The following is a 22,855-nucleotide window of genomic DNA, read 5'->3' on the forward strand; positions in this document are numbered from 1 at the left end:
TGTGTGAACATTTTTTGCCGGAAACACTGATTTCGTTCTCCAAGTTTCTTGAAAAACTTTATAACCAGTATTACAGTTTCACTTTTCAGAATTTTGGGAATAATTGTGAGGATAATTGTGATTTCAGAAAATTAAATAGCTATGTATAATTGAGGCTTATTTCAACATTCGTATACCTTTGATTTTGCTGAGTACAATTGCATTTGAAAAAAGGAGCAGAAAATCTTTGAATAAGCTCCGATCAAATTAACTGTATTATTTTTTTCTTTAACAAATTGAAGAAAAAATCAGATATTACAATTTTTTCTCAAGATGACGTTCGACTTTCTTTTCTCAAAAATGTTTACGCAACTTGCTCTAAAACTGCTTTTATTGGAATTCTGTTAAAGTATACACGAGTTTCAGAAAAATAACAGGTAAATCCATTGAGAACAAAATCAAATACGAGTTTTATTTTCGATTTTAGACGAGCTACTGTTTTTTAAATCATTTCTTCCTCGTTTCTGATACCCGCGAAGTATTTGACGATCAATCTTCGAGTGATAATTATTCTTCAAAAACCCTCGATATTCTGGGCAATGCTGAAAACTGATTTCTTAAAATGTTGTGTGCAACAGTTAGTTTTTGAGAGAACCAAAAAAAATGTGTTCCGCAAAAGTATCGTCTCTTAGAACTTATCGGGCATTTTTTTATTAATCACATTATACGCATCGTGGTTTGATTATGCTGAAGTAAAATTCTGCAAATCGCTAAAAGAGTATATTAAATAACTGTCGCGTAAAAGTCTTGGGTATAAAATGTGGGGATCCGATGAAATTTGTGAACGTCTGACGAAATTGGAAAGTGAAAATCAGTCGTTGCAATCGTTGGTAAATGTACGCTGTTGGAAATTCTGCAGTGATCGTTCATTTAAGTTGACTCGTCGTGATTTGAAATACACGATAAATCGTCGCGCGGTGCACGAATCAGGCATTCAACGTTCGTTTCGATCCAATAGATAATATTGCTTGAGAAAACACGCGCATACATTATCTAATCTTGAAAAACCTTAAAAGCTTTATTTTCAGACTGATTGTTTTGCACGAAATTATCGACATGTGTAAATTGTAGTGCAAATTATAACTTGTTAATCAGAGATTTATTTACCTAATACAGAAATACATTTTTTCAAAAATGTTGAAAAACAAAGTGAATCTGATAACGCCTGAGGTATAAATTCGACCGCCGAAAATTCTTCAAATAGATTTAATATTAATAGAATAGGTGTTCACGATTTTTCCTGTACATCGGCCACAGCAGATGATTTTAAAAATTTCTCAACATATAATTAGTTGATCAACGGTTTAATCAATACTAATTTAAATGCAAAATGGTGATTCAGATTTTGTGTGAAATTACTATAATTATACGATTAAGAATTATGTATATGATATCAAAAATTCTTTGTGCACAAACGCGAGTGTGAGTCATTGCTTTTCACATGCTGCTACTAATATTATTGAAAGATGCATTGCGTGAAAACCTTAAAAGAAATCGTGAAGGATATATCATTCGATTTTCTGTTATTGAACGGTTCATGGATTTTTATAATCCGGATTAATCATTTTTCAAAAAAAACACCAATATGGTTAAAAATGAAACAAAGAACATAAAAACATCTAAATGTGAGTCGGAAATATTGAGAAAGAATTCTCGATTGTTTTTTTTTTTTTTTTTGTATGTTTTGCGACAAATAAACTGAAATATTAATGATAGTTTTTTTTTTTGTTAATAATGACAATTTTAATGCCTGTAGAAATGGGTATTTTTTTACCGAAATTTAAAACACAACGTCTGATTTTGTTATGAGTGTCCAACGATGCCTTCGGAATAATTGAATATTGATCGATATCAAATGAAAATGTTATTTTTGCCCCCTGTCACTTTTTTTACGATCGTTGCAGATGTTGAACACCTTTGTCTTGGATATACATAAATTATGTACAATTTTTGCCACAGCTGTAACTTGTTGCGACTCACAGCAATGCTATGTAATTACAGTCACCAATTTTCAAGAATCGAGTGATCGATCACTTAGTACTTTGCGCGTTGTCTATCAACAAAGAATATCGATGACCAAAGAAAAAATTCACTCGCAAGTATAACAACTGAGTCCAGGTGGCTCGACACAAGCATGATACAGAATTTCTAGGCAATCGGTAACTATGACCATAATTAGAAGCATCGATATGTAACAGCTCGGTATTTCACATAGAGTTCGTAATCATTTCTCGAGGAATTGAATATCCAGGGATTCGATGATCTCAAGATTTCAAGCTACCGAAGCCACTTATACAAAAAAAAAAAAAAACACTTCACGTGAAGACTTAAGCCAATGAATTTGCACAAATTCAACTGAACTCATACAGATTTATGTCATTTGAAATGATTGAAGTAAATTTAAGTGACTTTAAATGGATTCACGCGAGTTGAGCGATTTTAAAACTACTTAAAATAATTTCGCGTAAGTTAACAGATCTTCAAATTATTTGAAGTATCTTCAAAAAACTTCAAGTTGCATCTTAAGTTACTTTTCAAGTTACTTCAGGTTATCGTACAAAATTTCAACTATCTTCTCGCGAATTCACACGATTTCTAGTTCGTTTTCAAATTACTTCTCAAGTTAGTTGAAATGATTTCACGAAACTTGAAGTAAGTTTTGAAGAACTCAAGTAAACGTACATCGGATCGAAGTTACTTCCGGAGTTAGTTGCCGTATTTTCACGAGCCTCGAAGTAACTTGTCGCGAATTTAAGTCGATCCACATGACTTGAAGTAAATTCAAGTCAATTCACACGGTTTCAAGCAAGTTGAAGTAAATTAATAAGACTTGAAGCTACTGCTGAAGTTAGCTGTCGTGACATTGCGTAAATTGAATAGTAACTTCAGGTGAATTGAAATAACTTCAAACAACGCAAAGTACACGTAAATAACTAAAAATAAGTCCTTACTTCCATCGTGACTTGCTGTCAATTCACCCAAGTTCAACGACTTTAATTCATTCCAAATTATGAAACTGATTCGGTGACTTGAACGACACGCTATTGAGACTATCGAAGCTAAACAACCAACAACTCTACCAAATATTAACGTACAACAAAGAATACATTATACATGGAGGATTAAAATTCCTGACCTCGTAGATAATGTATTGGTAAGTCTTGGTAGTAGGACATCAATTTGAATAGGTTATTTACCAAACACAATGTCAAATTTGTAGGAAAAAACTCAAAAGATTTACAAATTGTCTTTGATTCGGGAAAAGATGGGATCCCCTCACTCTGGGTCACATTTGATTCTCCCAGCAGTTGTCGTTTACCAGTTGGTTCAAACGGTTTAGTAAAATTGTTTAGACATGGAGAATAGGGAGATAATGGCACCATTATTGTTGTGTCAACATCGTTTTAACTATATTAACTATCCCAAACCTTTTTTTTAACCTTTTCAATCTTTTGACTTATACATTGTGAATATATTTAGTTATTTTATTTATTAACTTTCAATTCTTACACACCTACACTTTCTAACAATTGGAGAAGACGCCAATGTCTATTGTCAACGAAGACGATTTTTTTTTTTACCTTGATGACTTGTTGACTAATGTTATTCTTGGATATGAAGGTCACAACTCAAAACACTTTTTTATAGTGTTAACGTTTCAGCCCTGATGGGGGCCCTCCTCAGAACCAATTTATTTAAACCATCTGTCACGAACAAAAATAATAAAATAATGTACAACTCCTTTTTTAACCTATTTAACGTCTATTGTCAACCTATTCGAAGAACCATCGCTCTCCAATATGTATTTTATGATTCTGACCAGTGGCTTAATCCTCTTTCTCGTACAATGTAAATTACTCCTCAAGTTCTATACACTTTTTTAATCACAACCGACATACGATTTGTTCGCTCTAATCTACAATAAATAATAACTTTCAATAGTATTATATCCATAGAAGTTTATGTCTTACTGAGGAAATTTATGTTCTTGACAGTCAAATAAAAAATCGATCGTTCTGAGGGGGGCCCTTATCCGAGCCGAAACGTTAACGAAAATATACGTTTTACATTCAATGACCGCTCACCAAGATTTACCAATACAACACATTATACAACTACTGAATGGGTCGGAGTTTCAAGCATGCTATCACAATTTGCGTAGACTATACGCAGTGCAACGTAACCCGCACATTTGATTCGCAAATCAGGTCAGGCCTTCTTAATGCTACACTCGTGTCTACCGGCATCGTGTATATATGTATAATGTATATATATTCGCGAAACGCGATGAACACGAAAGCCACGTTTCTCTGCCCGCAATTCTTCTTGCATTCTCCTTCGATTAGTCTGCGGGAATTACAATCGCGTAGGCCAACCACGTTTGCACATTTATCTGTCAGGCATGTATCATTGATGTGTCGAATTTCAGGGGTCTTATTCTTTATTCCGCGCGCTCGATGTTGAGAATTTAAAAAAAAATCAATGATCGGTATGTGGAAGATGTCATGAAGAATATAAAGAGAGAATGTGAAGGGAAAAAAATAAGAAATAATAAATGCTGAATTTACCGTGTGAAAAAAACTCGTTGATAAATTGTTCAACTTTTTTTTCTTCTCTTCGTTTTACGTATTGGAAATAAATGGACGTAAAAGGCGCTTGAAGACCTCCAAAAATTATAACGTATTGCATATACTACGACAAAAATTATATATAAATTTTGTAATTCGGACTTTGTATTTTTACTTGTTGATACAAGTTCTCAAACACCTCTTGAATCTTACCGTCCAAGTATAATAAACCAATCGCAAACGACGAGGCTAAGCAAATAGATACGAAATACAAGTAGCGAAGAAATTACGTGAGAGAGTTTATGTCAACACGGTGACGGTCACGATGATCTAGAAATTGTACAAACATATGACCCAAGAATTCCCGCTCGACCTTTAAGCTGTTCACCATTTTATTTCGTAATATAGTGTAAACCCGCACAAACAAAATGCTTAAACGCAACTAAATTTTAGTTGTATAATTCATGAAATTGGTAGAAAGTTTATCTGCTCTACATAAATATTTACTCGAATGAACGAAGCTGTTTTTATCATTTCGTTGACAAAATTGACAATTATAATCGAATTTGTCCAAACTAAATTGAAAATGTTTAATCATTTTCTGTGTTCCTGAATTAATTGACTTGTATGTTACATTCAACTAATAATTTTGTTGCACCTTGCACTCCATTTTTCTAGGTGTAACATATGTTAAGAAGTGCTGCAGTGTTCAAGTTTAGATTTGAAAATATTCCGCATAATAAATCACGATAAAGAGTTGATATTCCGAAACAGAAAGCTAATAAACGAAACGTATACTAATTACGTTGTATTATCATGTGACGAAAGACAAATTCGGTGGAATTCTGATGAACAGATAATATGTGAAGCCTGCGTTATGAAATTTATGCAGGTACCGATTGCGACAAAATCTAACGTGAAAGTCTATTTGAAATAACATGTTATTTCCGATAGCACGGCAGTCGAATAAAAGGTATTTATAAATTTCAAAATCGGTGAAAAACAAAATTCTATGGTAGAACCGGGAATATTCAGAATACAAATTTTCAAACGAGCTAACCAAAAATTATTTTAATACCGAAAAAGTTCGAACGAATCTCTAGATCTTCAACGATTTTGCAGCGATTAGAAAACGAAGCATCGATGGCCAAGCTTCTGTTAAATACTTTTTGTATTTTCCATTTTTTGTTTAAGACAAACGATTAACGCTTCAGCGCTTCAACGCTTCGTAAAAATCGTTGAGAATTTTTTTGACGAAAATTTAAGTATCACGCGAAGTCAGTTAAAGTCATTTTTAAAGATGTGAAATGTTATAATAATTATCAGGTATATTCCACGTATCTGTTGTCTAGGAAACGATACCTGTAATATACATTTATATTCCACATGCCAATTATGTGCATGCCGTGTAATTCTTGAAATAATTGCAGACGCGTGGCTTTTTCCTTTGTGTAGGTACAGTGATAGTGATCCATCTACGCATCGCCGTAACCTAAAAAAATATCGACGAAGATATATGGGGGGAATACAGTACGATCGGCGAAAGTTGTAGTGTTGTACATAATATAGTACACGGTTCGCATCTACGCGTGTATAAACGTTTCAGATGTTACAGTCCATACATTATACACCTTTTAAACGATTTCTGGAATGATCTGTGTAAACTGCAAATCGAAATTATGTATTTCAACATTATACGTAAAACCGGGCAGAAGAATATTACATATTCATGCATCATATTGAAAAGTAAATTGGAAATGAAACAAAGTGGATAAGAAACCAAGAAAAGAACGCGAAAACTCTGCAAAGGAAATATCTTCTTTCAATATTATTGAAGAATAGTATACGAAAATCGGGCAAAATGAAATAACACTTTGAAAAATATTCACTATTTACAGTAAGGCTGAAAAGATTCGAGTTGTAGTTTTAAAAAAAATTACATTTAAAGAAAAGAAACTTTTTGTGCAAAGTGGTGTTCAAAACGCGTCCGAAATAAACTCATTATTTTCTTCCAGCAAACCCGCAAATATTACGAACCTGAATTTGATGTGTCATCGAACTTTTTCAATTCTACTTTCTTACTCCGCTTTTGCATCACATAACCTGTCTGCATCGCGGTATGTTTAAAGTTGCTATATGTGTATATAATAGTATTGTAAACGTGTTAGGCTACTTATTGAGATGTGCGATTAATTACCCATGCGTATTACCCACAATCACGTGACTCTGATGAAATACACAAGATGCCGTGAAAGATGGAGGCACCTTATATTCAGAAAAGGCACCACCAGCAGTAGGATAAAGACCGCGTGGTATCGCGCCTGTGGGTCACATAACGGTGTGTATCACTTGCCGTCGTTTCCGTCTCAGTTTCGCCTGTTTTCAATGCCATCGTATCCTTTTGTGTCCATCCCATCGTGATGATCGGCCCTCTTTTATTCCTCCTTTCCAGTTCCGATTTTTTTTTTTTTTTTTCTGCAACTCGAACACTTTTTTCCAAGGGAGCAAGAAGTTTTCCCAACGTCTACGTTAAAGTATTACGTTGTTTAGAATTAGCCAAAGAACGTTGTTTTTTAAAATAATTATTCTACAATTTTTTTTTATCTGCTTCCGACAATGTTGTGACTCAAAATGTAAACGCATGTCAACTGAAAACAAACAAGCAACAACCGACAAAATCGAAGTAAAAATAGTAACACCTACAGAAATCGATTTCGTCGTCACATCACAGTAACGATAGTTTTTTTAGATTATACTCTAAGAAAATGGAGCGATCAGTTTTCTGACAGGAATCAACAGAAAGCGTGAGAAAATTGTACCTATAACATATAATTAGAAGTTAAAATTTGTTAATGAGGCCGATCGGCTCAAAAGTAACAAAATTTACAACACAGCTGCGAATCCGAAACGCTGATAGATAAGAACCAATATGGCCGCCATTGACCCGCTTGGAATTATATTTTGGCACTAAGATCGTATGCGTTACGCGATATTCGTCGAACGCTGTTTTACGCGACATAATGTGATAGCAAATTTAGTTAGGCCACGATTTCACCTCCGAAATATTCCTTAAAACTGGATAACAAGCTAGTGGAATTTTTCTGTCGAGAGGTTAGGCATAAATTTCGCACCAGCGTATGAGGTTCACTCTTGATCTAAAATAAGTTCGTCTAATTTTTATGCGAGTGGGTTCGGGGAATCAGCACCGTTATACGTTCGTGTTGAACCGCGAGAACACAAACATGGCACATGTGTTTGGACTATAATTTAGTATAACAAGTATCTACGGTGCGGTGTAACTAAAATTGAGTTTAGTGTATGCAATATGACGCAGTACGTCGCCGTAATCAACCGAACAAGGTAGCCTGCACAATCAATAATTCAAGAACACACGGAAATATTTTATACACATTAAACTGCACATAATGTCAAATCGTTATGCAACGTGTAGAATACGTTGTGTACGTTTCGCAACCTTTCGCTGCAATCAGCATATCACGATAACGTAAAAGCATGTGAAATACTTGTTACGCGTGAACGTGTACAATAACATGTTGTAAAGAATAGGAGAAACGTCGATGATGCGTTACATTAGACTAGCGAGAAATTCGAGTACGGTGGATGCCACCTGGTGGAAAATTGTTTCACCATGACCATGTGAAATGTTTAATAGAACATTTTCAATTGTACGCTGTAAGTTGTGATACCGAATGATAATCCAGCAACGAACCTGAACGTTTCAAACGCCGCATATCAACGTTTTAATGTCAATGCCGAGTCACGGTTTGTATGTTGCGTATGCAGTGATGGTGTGAGACTGGATAAGCGTATAAAACTACCGATGCAGCACGCCACTGCCATCAAGTTCATTCATTCAATTGCCAACTTGTGTTTACGCAGCTTGCTTTGCGTTCGATGGTAGTTGCGGACGGTTCATGAACTGAATTCGTCCAGTTCGTCTCTATACTGTTATAAGAAGTTACTTTCGAATTTACAATTTATTCTACATTCATGCCTTTGTCGCTATAATAGTGCTGAATTTCAGTAGATCATAACCTTGAATTACGCACGGATGAAAGGAAAAAAATCACAATTTCAACTAGTACGTAATATCCAATTTTGATGCGAAAAGCTTTGTTCATTTTACCAAATCATACCTATCTACATTTTTTTCACTAACAAAAGGTTTCTTACGCTGTAGCTATTTATTAATTAAGACAAAGGATTTCTCTTGACTCCAAAGACGTTGCTGTGATTGAATTCAAATCAATCTACGACTTGATTGAAGATACAAAAATCCTTGAAAACACCTTCGGAAAGACGGGATAAATTTTTGGTTAATTTGGTGAATCTGTTTTCTGACGTTTCTTCGTGGATAGAATGATTTTTTATCGATCAGTACCGGTTCAACGATTAAATCGGAAACGCTGCATAAATTTGTGAAATCTCGATAGATTCGATAACCGTTGAACGTGTTCCGAAATCGCGCCTGCTGTTCTGTATAAACCGAATTGACCGCTTTTTAGTGACCCACATACGTGGCGCTGCAGGTCATCGATGGCACCTAAGAGGTACCAACTTGCAGGTGCAAAACCGTTGATCGTCTCGGCTCGCCGTTCGAAATTTAAAGTGCCTTCTTATGCCAGTGACACATATATCGGCACTCGAATTAAAGTGGTAACATAAGGTAGCTCAGATCGCCAACTACTGGCCGTCGAGGAGGTCAGTTCCGTTTCGATTTCAATCGCTCTGACACCAAACGACGTGAATTACCAGTCATTCAACGTAGCAGAAAATGAACTGCTTAATTAAAAGACGAAAAAATGTATTAAATACGGACGACATCTCAATTTTTCAACTCTTCTTTCAGACTTTTTTTAGAGGTAAAATCACCAGAGATTTGAATACCAGTTCCCGACATCCTTAAGATTTAATTTTTTCATTTCATTTGTCTGTCATACGAAGGACGGAGAAATTTTCACCCTGACTATGAAACACCCTTCATACGACTGTAAAAAAAAACTTTCCAGCTTTTGCTGAAACACGCCCAAATTGTGTATAACATAAATGCAACAGCCGTAAAAACTCCCAATGCGTCTGTAATTTTTTTTTTCTACGTATAAAATTCGAGTATGTGTCAGATATTTAAGACGCCAATGAAAGAAGGCGTGAGTTTTGAAATTTATATAAGTATCTGAAGCATGTTTCTTATATTTATATGGTAATCGATAACAACACAGCATTCTTTTACGGGTATTATAACTTCATTGAGTTTCAGGTTTTTCACTCATATACCATGTGCACTTTGAATTTAGCACGTGCAGGTATCCGCAAGACTTATGAAAGGTATCAAAAATTTTTTAACACGCGTGAATCAATTTTTGGCAGCGCTTAACGGATATTTTAATATATTCAAGAAGACATTTAAGAGTTGACTAACAGGTTTAAACCGTTTGTATGAAATTTCAAAACTTGTGAGTAATGCTTGAAAGACATCTACAAATTTTTAGACTCATGATGCAATTTTCGAGACACTTAAAAGACTTAAAAATTTTTAAAACATGCTGTAGCTATTCAATCTCGTCACCGATTCCTGAAAGACCTGAAAGATATTCACGACGTCTAGGTCTTTGGGAATTTCAGGGACATTCACAAAGCACTCAAAGAACGAAAAACATTCACGAAGACGGCTGTGAAATTTTTAAAGATATCCTTAAGATGCCTGAAGAACGACTAAAATTTTGATTACATCTTTTGACTCTGTTTCATTTGATTTTTCACACAACACATGTACAGCATTTATTACAAAATGAAATACGGAAACAACCATCCTACTCAGAGGGAACTCCCCATTTTTTCCTTGTGGCAGACGCGAAATGCTACCAACTATAATAACTCGGGATTTTGACTCACATCGCGGAATTCCCGTGTTCGGATCTACGCTCTGAAGTTAGATCAGACAGCAGGATCTTGATAATCACGGAATTGAATTTGATAACGAGGAACGGGAAATGGAATAAGCTGCGGGAATTACCCAGCATCTCATCAGTCGTAAACGAGTTTTTTTGCTTTCCGTTCCCGAACTTGTTCTGACGCACGAGGGAATTTCGTAGTTCCATTTTCCCAGCAAAACAAAACTCAGGCAAGAGGATGATTGTTCCTTTTAAAATTCAAAATTCTCTACCAATTTATACTCGACGCAAACAATTTAAAAAAACAAAAACAAAGTCGAATTTACGGTACGATAAGTCAAAGTTATTGCTGTTTTCTAGATTTTTTCAACAAGTCAAAAGAAGCACTAACTTCACAATTAAAACTTGCGTTAATAAATACCTTTTTGGGGTAAATGTTAGAAGACAAGAATGTGACACTTCAATTTTTGTCTTCGAGATTGAATATCCTCAATACTTCACATTATAAGTGGAATACCGGTTCTTATGTTTCTAATTGAAATTTTTCATATTCTGTGTAACGTATGAATCTCGATTCATTTTCTGCAGAAATTTGAAACATTTAAGTACAAAAATTATTATTTAATCACAGCACTTCAGAAATCCAATTTCGAATTTCAAAGTTTTTGTTCATTTTTTTTAAATAACGTTCACTTTACTACAAAAGGTCTTAATTATAGTGAGGATACAAATTTGAAACAGTTTACTGCTGTTTATTCGACTCAGTCGATAACCACAACCTTGTAATTTCGTGCATATAATATGAAATTAGGAGTCACGAATCCAAGTCGTTCGAAGATCAAGACGTTTTATTTACCGTAAATCCATTTCCTGAACGTATCTGCAGCTTAACTAACGCTCTGTCCGTCTTCTATCCGAAGTTCTAGCGATCTTCTCGCCTGGCTGGTTACCGACAATTGATGCAATACCCGGTGGGTAAGGGCTTCGCGTTTCGTCAACGACAGATCATGCGCCCGAAATTCCTTTCACTTTACTAGTAGCAAAAAAAAAAAACCGTGAGAAATCCCTGGCCTTGCCACGATTGATCGCAAACCGAAAAATCCACGTTCATAGGCAGATAAGTAATGAAACTGATTTATCAACCGCGCTCAAGCTGGGTTCGCAGAGTTCTTGTTGAATGATCGTTACTGACGAAAGATGCAGAAAATTTTTCCATGCTGCCATCGCGATTCGATGAATTAAAAAGGAATACAATAATAAATCTAACTGTTTTCAAAACGATTGTTTTAAAATATTCTGATAACACTGTCAGGCTCTGAGACTAAAATATTATGAAAAGTTTTCACATGTTGGCATATCGAGTTTCAAAAAAACTTCCACCAAAATTGTAACTTTTGTAATGTTTCAAAACGTAGTTTTCACATGATGTGTTAAAATCTTTTCACAAAATCTCTTAATTGTGTATAATATTTTCTATGGGCTTAATTGTTGATTGATTTTCAAGAAAATATGCAAGATTTTTAAAAATCAATTTCTTCATACAATTCACATTCAATTTTAATTCGGTGATTGAAACTTTGACATAATGCAACAACGTTCTATGAAATACCTAAATACTTGTTACTTGTAGTCTTTCGGTAATCTATCAATTATTGATATAAGAAAAGGCCGATTTTTCTGTCCTTTGAAATCCAACCTTTATTTTGTTTCATCGAATCAACTTTTCGCAGTTTTTTAATACGTTAAAAATGTTGTCCTCTATTTTCATACGTAAGAATCAGGTTCCCGATTGTCAATATCCAGTTCAGCAAGTCAACCCAAATAAAATGTCGGTCAGCAGCATTCGCTGGTTCCGCAAGATCCGCGTGTTCACATAACTGGTAAACTGATCGTAATATATTGCAGATTTCTTCCGGATATATTGAACGATCCCTCATTAAATGCTTGAATCATAATGAAGAATGGGTTCAAGTCGTATACTTCACGGTGAATTTTTTTTTCTATCGTCAGATTTTGCGCAGCTACAATATCTTGAAAAATCTATACAAATTTTTCATATTATTATCCCGCAAATTGTTCTGTATATACAATAATATTTGGCACATTTTTTGAATAAATGACATCGAATTGAAAAATACTTGATCATTTTAGATTATCAGAATAACCATTTATTTCAAATTTTAAATCATTTATTCACTGTTCTATTTATGTGAGATATTATTTATGTTGTTTTCTTTCTGTTTCAGATCATAAATAAATACCAAAGATTACAAAAATAGCATGCCAAATCAAACATGGATGTTCAGAAGCGGCTTGATCCTCTTCTGTTTAGCCGCCATCCAATGGCTGGCACTTGGTAAGCGGTGAAATAATTTAAGTTACACATTACAAATTCAAAAATTTCGAATCCTCGAATCAGTTCCGTCAATAAAAAAGAACATTCGTCACGGAACTCAGCATTGATCACTATAATTCTTATTGTGAATTCGATTTTGACAAATTTTGAGCACCGAAATTCTTTCCAATAATACTGTAGGTAATATCTGGATTGAAAATTTAAAATACAAACTTAAGAATTACATAGGAAACAAAATGAGAGAAAAAATTTACAGAATAACTAAATCTTCGTTGTTTTTCGAATTGATTTTTACTCCATGTTTCTGATCGCAGGAAGTCCTGCAAGAGAAAGAATGAAGAGGGAAACGGAAATAGCGAACACAAACTGGACGAGCCTTGCTGATGAGTGGTTACTTGCTAAAGAAAGAATTGCACGGAGAATGAGTGTTCCGCTTCTACCTAACAGCAGCGTTATACGCGAATTTCAGGACGTACAAGTCGTCATTAACAGAACATCTCCCGAACAAATGTTAAGAGTGAGGAACTTGGATCACGCCTATCTATTTATTACTTGATAAATATTCATAGCGTAAATAACTGGGTGAAAAGGATTTCAGTTCACTAGACGCATATTTGAAATGCTTTGTCTTGCGGAAATTTTCCTATAGCCGTTGGATTAAAATGTTTTTATGTTATATTTGATAGTGGGTAAATTATTGAACAATTTAAAAAAAAATTTAATCGCATTTGTACGAATAATTCGAAGAATTTTAAAGAGAAAACTTTCTCATACTCACTGATAGTTATTTTTTGAAAAATACATTTCAGAAATTTACAAATATTTAAAATTAACGTTTTCTAAAAGTTATCAAAGAAAGATTGAGACGACAATTTGAATATTACTTTTGTCTAGAAAACTCTTCGCAATTCCAATCACAAATAAAGTTGAGTCCACATAAACGATTATCTAAATCAGTATTAACAAATAGAAATTGATTGAATAACGTTGAATTTTAAAAAACTATAATAATCAATATTCTAGAATAACTGAATTTCCCAGAAAATAAATATTTTAAATTCTGAGTAAACTAAAAACGAAACATTTATAAACAATCGTGAAATGAATTTTTTAACTTCTTTGGCAAAATTATTTTCCTACCAAATATCTGAAATGTCACTGAGAAGTAATAAATTTGCTGTAAAATCTAACATGAATGCATAAATACATTACATTATCGTGAGACGTGACTTGACTTGAGGAAGAAGCGCATAAATTTGTTTAGTATAACAAATATCGATAAAGTCTTCGGAATGTCAACCGGGGATTGCACGAACTGTTGTACCGGGCCTAAACGTGGAAGCAAGCCATTTCGGCATCTACAGATAGACAACCTAGCGTTTCAATTTCATTCCTGACATGGTAAATTGTAACTCCAGTTACCTATCTGTAGGCACCAGAGTGGCTTATTACCACATTTAGGCCCGGTAAAAGCAAGCTTAAACAAGATATGTATTAAAGTTTCTCGTAAAACGGATTATGTGTACAAACATGCGACGACATGCGCCCTTATTAATATAACGAACACAGAACTGCAAGTATTTGAAATATTCGCCACACAAAAACATGATTATGTATTAATTATTTGTATTTTATACATATATCAAAAACTATGCGAATACCTAAAATGAAAATTGATCTAATTTTTATTTATATGGATCAAACGTCGGTTAGAAAATACAAAAATTATTCCGTAATAAAATTTAATAAATTTAATAGACGACGGGGCTTTCAATATTCCGGAATCATTAACTAATCGTGAGTTCTGTGCCGTGATTCCTTGCAATACATACCGGAAACCCGTTTCTAGATACTTCGTATTTCCGTTACAGTGCGCAATATTGAACGAATGAATCTGACGTGAAAATTTTCCAGTAGTAGAAATGATGAGTCATGAGAAAAGTGGTGTATTATTATGTTGTGCAGCACTGCAATGAAAATGGAAATAATCTCATCGAAAATTAGAGACGAAGAGTAAGAGGAAGAGAAAAGAAAGCTGTCTGCGATGCTTTGAACAAATCAACTTTCACGTATGACAGATGCTGCTGTGTAACGCGAGCGTATGCATATATATCTATGTAAAGGTTCCTTCCTTACTTCCGTTGCTCTTTTTTTTTACTCCTGCACAAGATCATACAGGCACTCTCACTTTTGGTATCAAAATATACTTTCTCCACGACTATGTATAGTGAACCAGTCCATGCGTAAATGCCGCATTAACAACTCTGCCTGATCGCCCATTAAATGCGCAGCAAGTACCGCACTGTATGCGTTGCAATTTCGATACACATTGGCTGGAAGTAAATTCAAGAGTAAATTATCCGGACTTTTCACGTAACTCGGAAGAAATATATTCGCGTTCCGACAAATTGGCTCTCTCGTTTATCGAGGAGAAAAAAAGTATATTCTTATATATACGAATCTAAAATTAACCTCGCTTATCTGAACCCAATAATTCAAAATTTTCAAATGATTGAGTGCATAATATCACGGATCAACTTCAAGATGAATCAAATCCATGCAAGCCCGTCTGAAGAATATTCCGACGAACGCGTTGAAACCAATATGGCCGCCGTTTGCTCACTTGCGATTATAATTCGGCTGTAAAACAATTTTCATTGATTGTTAGCCATCAAGAACCATGTCACGCGCAACAAAATGATGGTAGAGTAGTTTGTGCTCTGAGTTCACCGTCTACGACAGTCTAGGAACTGAGAGTTTTCAGGGCTAGGTTGGATCTGAGAAACCTACAGAAATTCGCCATAAACGCAACTTGGAAGACACTTCATCGATTTTTCTAAAAATCAAAGGCTATTAGGTTTTGAAGATGGTCTTTTAAAAGCATTGATTGAAATTACACAAGCCCAGTTGAACGTGAATCCGTTTATTTTCCAACTGTTATATAAATGGCCTAACACTCTATTCGCCATGTTGGATTCAATTTTAAAAATCTTAAAATGTAGAGGTTAATTCGTATGATTATTGGGCCCAATAAACATTTTGTTCACGACCAACTTGTGAAACACCACTAACTTCGGCCCTGACCAACGCGCAGACCCGCAAACTCATGCGTTCGCTCCCGAGTCCACTTTCCAGTCGCGCGCGCCGCTAACGCCACCCACGCAGCCACGCGCGAGTCCCGCAATCGGCTTGCCAGGTTTCCTGCTGTCAAATTTGAGCCGCGGCTAGGATATGAAACCAACGATCTCATCACGTGATACGGCTAGCAAATCAGTCCTACAGCTACGCTGTGATATCAGAAGGAGGTTTTGATCAACTGCATCATCGGGGACCTCCACCCTGGCTCCTGCCTCCGTAGTCCAAGGGACCTGTACCACTATCCACCAGCTCACTGGGTTCTGCAGCAGATCGACTCCTCGCCAAGGCCTCTCACAAGGCCACTCAGCGTGCTGCTGTCACTCTGGGACGTAAGAAGAGCTAGGCTCACCTCGCCACGGTATAATCGCAGCACTCCATCACTGCTATCACCTCTGAAGGCATCACAACTGCTCGTCTCAGCTGCCTCCTCCACCGTTAATACAGTGGACCACCGCTAAACCCGCTATTTCATGGAAAACAAATCATGACTAAACCTTTTGTATACATGTAAATAAATAAATGATAAGGTACACATCAGACATAAACCATTAAAAGTCTCGTCTTTGATTCAGCAGCGATTACTCCCCTCCATGCGGCTCGGTCACAACGCTAGCGACATCTAGCACAATTTTGAATTGATCTTTTTGCTGTAAAAATGAACAGCTTGGCTGTAGAAGTAGGTGAAAATAATAGAAAAATCGTTTTAATCGATTAATTGCAAACCAGATTGTCAGTATTGCGAAATTGCCTTACAGCAAGATTACGGTTTTCTTAGCAAAATGACTTTACTGTGATCAAATAAATACCCTATAAAAAGATACGCTGTTTACTAATGTAAGAAATATTTTAAACTTTGTTTCACGATCTCATTTTCTGTTTTTTCGGTCATCTTCAACCCGTCAATTAGCTGAACTATTCGAGAACACTTTGGGATCTGGAGTCTTCGCAAAAAAGTGGCCACCTATCTGGTTTCGTCGACAAGGCACTGAAGCTACTAGATCTTCGAAAAGTCATGATGGAGGTGGAGACCTCGGTGATGTCAAAGGTCTCCTGTACTGCCTGCAAGGTCGGCGCCGGCCTCTTGCAGCACTACATCAAGAGCGGAAAAACTGACGAGGAGATCATGGCCAGCATTTACCAGTTTTGCATTTCCCTCAAAATTCAAAGCGCTCGAGTCTGCCAAGGCGTCACGCTGCTGTTCGGAGTGAGTACTTTCTGATTATTCAATCACTTAATTCGGTTTTTTCTCACGCAAAACTCCATTTATAGAGCATTTTTTCAATTGGAAAGCGATAGTGACTGATAAAAAATATAAGGTTATTACTTATAGATTCCAAGTATATTAAGTATGATTTTTAAAAACGGTGTAAAAAGTTTCTACAGGTTGCCATATGAAATGAGTGAGAATATCATCTGAAATTCACTACCGCGAACTCTGTCAAAGTACCGTTAGTGAAAACTTTTCAGTTGTTGGATAAAAAATACCATCTAAGAGCATTCAGATGGTACAACAAAATACCTACATAAATATTAAAGCACGATACGATAGTCCGAGTATTTCACAAAATATCGATCATACCTAGTTTTCCAAAACCTTCGGCAATTGATTTATACTTAAATCCTTTTTTGCCAAAGAATGAAAACAAAGACTGCCCAATATGACAAAACTTTTCCTGAAATATTGAACGTTAAATTTCTTCCGTGAAATTTGTTACGAAAATTCTTGGTACTTTTAATGCATTGTCAGACCTTCTCAAACCCGAATTTCACCATCAGGGCGAAGTGATCTACGTTCTGAAGCAAATCAGCTTGGGCCCCTCCCAGATATGCAGTTTTGTGATTGGGGACGCCTGCGATGACGCATACAACCCTCAACACGAATGGGAAGTGGCTTTTCCCCCGGTGAACAAGCCGCCAATCCAACCACCGATCCCTCCAACGGAAGGGGCACCGACCTTCAAGGTCCTTCACATATCGGACACTCATTACGACCCCTATTACCAGGAGGGCGCAAATGCTGACTGCAACGAGCCGTTGTGCTGTCGTCTGACCAATGGAGCGCCTCTTACCGCTTCCGGAGCCGCAGGAAGATGGGGCGATTACAGGAAGTGCGATACTCCCAAGAGGACTGTCGATCATATGCTGAAACATATTACGGAAACTCACTCGGTAAATTTACTTCCTGATTTTCAATTATTGTGACAAAGATGCAGAGGCTTTTTGAGAGTGCAGTGAAACTTGCGGGGGTTTATTTTGGCAGGTTTAATACCAGCAGTTTCTCATTCAACCCTTATTCCATATTTAAAGTCTGCAGATGTACTCGTGACGATATCAATTTAATCGACTTCTAGTCACATTAGGTCTTTTGAACAAGCTTCTGGTAGTCATGCAGCTACTTGAGGTCACTTGGAGTCACTTCAAGCCATATGAATTTATCTGGATTTACTTTTTTCGTCTCTTCACCGCTCTCTACGTCTATCAACTGAAGAACCGTTCTTTGTCGTTCTGACCCACAGGACATAGACTACATATTGTGGACGGGAGACCTGCCACCTCACGACGTATGGAACCAAACAAGGGAAGAAAATCTGAAAATTCTACGTGACACTGTGTCGCAAATGGTAGAAATGTTTCCTGGAGTGCCGATATTCCCTGCGCTTGGTAATCACGAAAGTGCTCCAGTCAACAGGTTACACAATTTTAAATAACGTTAAACATTTCGAAATAGTAAAACAAGATGTTGCAAGACTTTGAAAAACCATCGAAATTTCTTACCTCCCAAATACCGTGAAATTGTTTTGAAACCATACAAGGTCCTTAAAAATACCTTGGAAAGTCAACGAAATAACGAAATAATCTTGTTGGTACAAAGTTTGTCGAGGTTGCCTAAAAATCTTGTACAATTCTCTTCAGTTTTCCCCCGCCATTCGTTCCGAGAGAGAACAGCATATCATGGCTGTACGACGAGCTGGATAAGGAATGGAGAAGATGGCTGCCAGCTGGAGTATCGCACACGGTGCGTCGTGGAGCATTTTACTCTGTATTGGTCAGACCGGGTTTCAGAATTCTATCGGTCAACATGAACTATTGCAACAACAAGAATTGGTGGCTGTTGATAAACAGCACGGACCCAGTCAGCGAACTCCAGTGGCTGATTTACGAACTCCAAGGGGCGGAAATTAACGGAGAAAAGGTGCACATCATCGGCCACATTCCGCCGGGACATTCCGACTGCCTTAAAGTCTGGTCCAGGAATTATTACCACATCATTAATCGGTGAGTGCGATGTATAATGACGTTTTGGAAAGTTGGAATTGCATCATTTGATACAGTTTTTCAAGTTTTTAGTATCAAAATGCACTATACTTACTCCATTTGTTACGTCCGGTGTACCGCCACACGTCTTCCTCATCTTCTTCGACCACCATTGCCTCTACTTGCTAACTCTTGGACATTCCATATAGTAACGTAATAGTCTTCATCTTGACCTCCTATTTCCATCCAGCCTCACGCCACTTGTTATTCTATTCCCCATTGTTCTGAATTCTCGGCCCTTTCCTAGGTTCACACTCGTTACATAAAACTCACCTCTGAGGCGTTCTCCACCAACTCGGCCTCTTCCATGATATACGGGTTAAAAAAAAACACAATTACCGAAACGAGTAAATTAACAAATCTAAAAAATTCACAGAGAGTACCTTTAAGTATTACTAGTATATAACCAATTACGGGACAGATCTAAGAGGATAAGAAAAGGTAGTCGACTTGGTGGAGAACCCCTCTTCTGTTTCTTCTTCCGTCAAATGTACTTCTAACCCATCTCTCATCAAGAATACTTTCCACCCATTTCCAACAAGTCAACTCCTATTCCATTCATCAAATAAGAAACGATCAACGCCAATTCCTAAGTGGAAATTACGAATAAAATAATCAAATTTTCACCAATCTCATCTAATTCGGAGAAACTATTACTTAGAAAGTTCTCAGAGATACGTAATTAGAATTGCTCACATCTTTGCAATTGACATTAGAAATCGAGTGAAATTTTGAATAATATCTACAGAAACGAATAAGAATTTCAGAGATCTTGTATATACCAATTATTATTTTACCATTGATAATGACTGTGAATTTTTCTGAATGCTGATCCAACGAAATATTTCAAGATGTCGTAAATTTTTGACAAAGGATTCGATGAATCTGTAAGAATTTTGCGAATTGCGTATTCCTGCAGTCGGTTAATTGCTTATAACTCCATTGATTTAACCAATTCCAGTTACGAATCAACGATCACGGCTCAATTTTTCGGCCATACTCACTACGACGAGTTTCAACTATTCTACGACACGACGGATCTCGGTAGAGCTTTAGGAATAGCTTACGTCGGGCCGTCTGTCTCCCCATACATCGATCTCAATCCGGGGTACCGGATATACTACGTCGACGGGGATCACGCTAAAACTACCAGGGTGAGCGAGAAAACCACTTGAGGTTTCATAGAATTTTACTTCTTGAAATTCCCCTGAATAAATGACGAATTCAAATAATATAAACATTCCATTAAGTACAAGAGGACCTTAAAAAATCAATCACAAGGATGAAGTTGTTATTTACTGTTCGGGTTAGGTTAAGGAAAGAGGTTATATGTATAACAAGGAAAGGTTCGTCTCTAAATTCGTTTACCGTCGCGATATATTTAGTACCGAAGTTCTCTGTATACAGACGCTCTGGCTCCAGCGCGATAATTTATACGGTCAGAACCCCCTCCCCCCCCCTTCCATCGCCAAGCGCGGAGAGGGGAGGGGTGCGCACGCAACTGATAATGCTCGACATCCCGAGAATCTTGATTTTAGTATAAATTAAATCTATACTCATTTATTTGTCATTTATTACTTATATATTATTTAGCGCTACGATAAATAACCCAAAATGTGATATTTTTGGATCAAAGGTCCGCAGGATCGAATAAATATCCTCATTTCATGCGTCATTACGACTCCGATTTTTACTTCGAATCTCAGAGAGAAGAAACCCTCCTCTGATTGTAGTACTTTAAATTCTCTGTTTCTCTCCCTCTCTCTCTCTCTCTCTCTCTCTCTCTCATTCCCATGCTCGCGACCCCAAAATCGGCCTCAGATTAACACACGGTTTACCTGTGCACGAGTGAATGATCCAACAAATCTCGGAAGCAACTTCCGCGAGAGATCTAACGCACACCCAGGGCTATTCCAAAGGACGCCCTGGGCAGTATGGTTTATCGGTTTAGGGGTCCCATGTCTCCCCGTACTTTTCGAGATTTCTAGGCGACGAGAGAGAGAGATTCATATTCTTCGCAGTCAAATATTATTTTATTATTCCTGCGCAACCGTTCACAAATTTTCATTCTCAATGAAAAACCACATCGTCCGAAGCTTATCGCATTTATGATTGATCGTTCTCTCTGAATAAAACAATTTTAAAACTCTCACCCAGGGACATTTCATTCGGAAAGGCAAACAAATTCTGAACAAGACCTTCTGCGCGCAACAGATTTCCTGCGATACCGCGATCGGAATTTATTGATTGTTTGTTTTGTGAAAATCAGGTCGTAGCGATCAATCAGTTCACGCTTCTACATATCGAGGTATTTCCACGAAAGGAAAACATCAATAGCGAAAACTCAAGTATAAATGCCTTACGCAACATTTTCATAATTTATTTTTAATTTTTATTTTAATATGACAACAAATGAAATCCGATATTCGAGACAAAGCAATGACAATAACTAAAACGGAAATGCTAATAATCAAGTAATAGTAATTGGAACATATTAATTTGAATGGAAACAGTTATAATAGTTAAATAATAACAACTAAACAGCAACATTTACCATCTTACAAAAACAGCAAATCCAGTTTCACTTCTACAAGATCACATCAAAATATCGCGGGGACAGTTGGTGTTTGGAAATTGTACCGCGGAAAATCTGGGGAAGGGTGAATTAGTTGGGAGAGGTGCGTGGTCAAAGAAAAATCCTGAACACCCGTTCATTGCCAAATGAAGACGAAAGCTCGTTGAAACATCAGCTAAGCCTTATTTGTTGAAGCGCTGACTAGAGTTATAGTCACTGTAGAAGATTTTCCGGAAAGAAACGAATATGTGAAACGCAGACAATGCGTATCGATCGCGCGGAAGATGGCCGAAGAGCTGACCGCTCACAGCGCGTTGCCGCGTGTTTTACACGCAATCGAGACTTATCGATTGCGCGGAAGATGACCGAAGAGCTGACCGCTCAGAAGAAAGCCGAACGAAAGAAGAAGTTGCCGATTCGAAGCCGAACAGAAAGTTGACACGAGATTGCGCGAATATTCGCGCGATCGTAAGGTGCTTGTAGATCGGGTCGAACACTTCACTTGAGAGATACCGAAGCTGAGAACAAGACTCAAGAGAAAAACAGACCGCTGACCGCGAAGGCTAGTCGACGAATGAATTGGCAAGGGCGACGCAGGCCGGAACAATAGAGAAAAAAAAGGAGGGGGGAGAAGCAAGCCGGCCGGCGAGTCTGGTCTAACGTCCGACTTGACGAGCGACCCAGCACGCCGGTTAAATTCCCCCCATCCGCGGTAATTTCACTTGAGACTTTCCTGAACATACTCCCCGCCTTCGCCAACGGAAGTTGACGAAGAGTCCATTGGAAGAACGCTGAGTTTCGAAATTGGCCGGGTGAAAGTAGAAGTCGAAGTCCGAAGAGTGACGACCCGAGTAAGGCCGTCGGCACCAGGGTGAAGCGTAACCACTCTAGCGAGAGGCTATCGTGAAGGTGGAAGTCTTTCGTCCGTGATGAGCACGAGTGAGCCCACTTG

At 37.1% G+C, this 22,855-nt stretch overlaps 1 protein-coding gene across 5 annotated transcripts in view; it reads left to right on the forward strand.

Moving 5' to 3' along the window:
• The window catches only part of LOC124182461 (sphingomyelin phosphodiesterase), a 45,702-nt gene that overhangs the window by 15,182 nt on the left and 7,665 nt on the right, over nt 1-22,855 (forward strand). For 2 of the 5 annotated variants that reach the window (XR_006870772.1, XM_046569774.1), the window contains exons 2-8: nt 12,766-12,875; nt 13,190-13,392; nt 16,921-17,217; nt 17,790-18,182; nt 18,530-18,702; nt 18,927-19,289; nt 20,290-20,482. Coding sequence is in view for 4 of the 5 variants with exons in the window: in XM_046569774.1 (XP_046425730.1) it covers nt 12,800-12,875; nt 13,190-13,392; nt 16,921-17,217; nt 17,790-18,182; nt 18,530-18,702; nt 18,927-19,289; nt 20,290-20,482 (1,698 nt within the window). In the remaining variant the exon portion in view is untranslated. Of the gene's footprint in view, nt 1-6,682; nt 6,946-7,942; nt 7,968-8,478; nt 8,710-12,765; nt 12,876-13,189; nt 13,393-16,920; nt 17,218-17,789; nt 18,183-18,529; nt 18,703-18,926; nt 19,290-20,289; nt 20,483-22,855 lie in introns of those variants that run through there. The other 3 variants (XM_046569776.1, XM_046569777.1, XM_046569775.1) reach the window with 3 other exon arrangements.

This window comes from Neodiprion fabricii, chromosome 5 (assembly GCF_021155785.1).
Source record: "Neodiprion fabricii isolate iyNeoFabr1 chromosome 5, iyNeoFabr1.1, whole genome shotgun sequence".
In the NCBI taxonomy this organism is placed as follows: domain Eukaryota; kingdom Metazoa; phylum Arthropoda; class Insecta; order Hymenoptera; family Diprionidae; genus Neodiprion; species Neodiprion fabricii.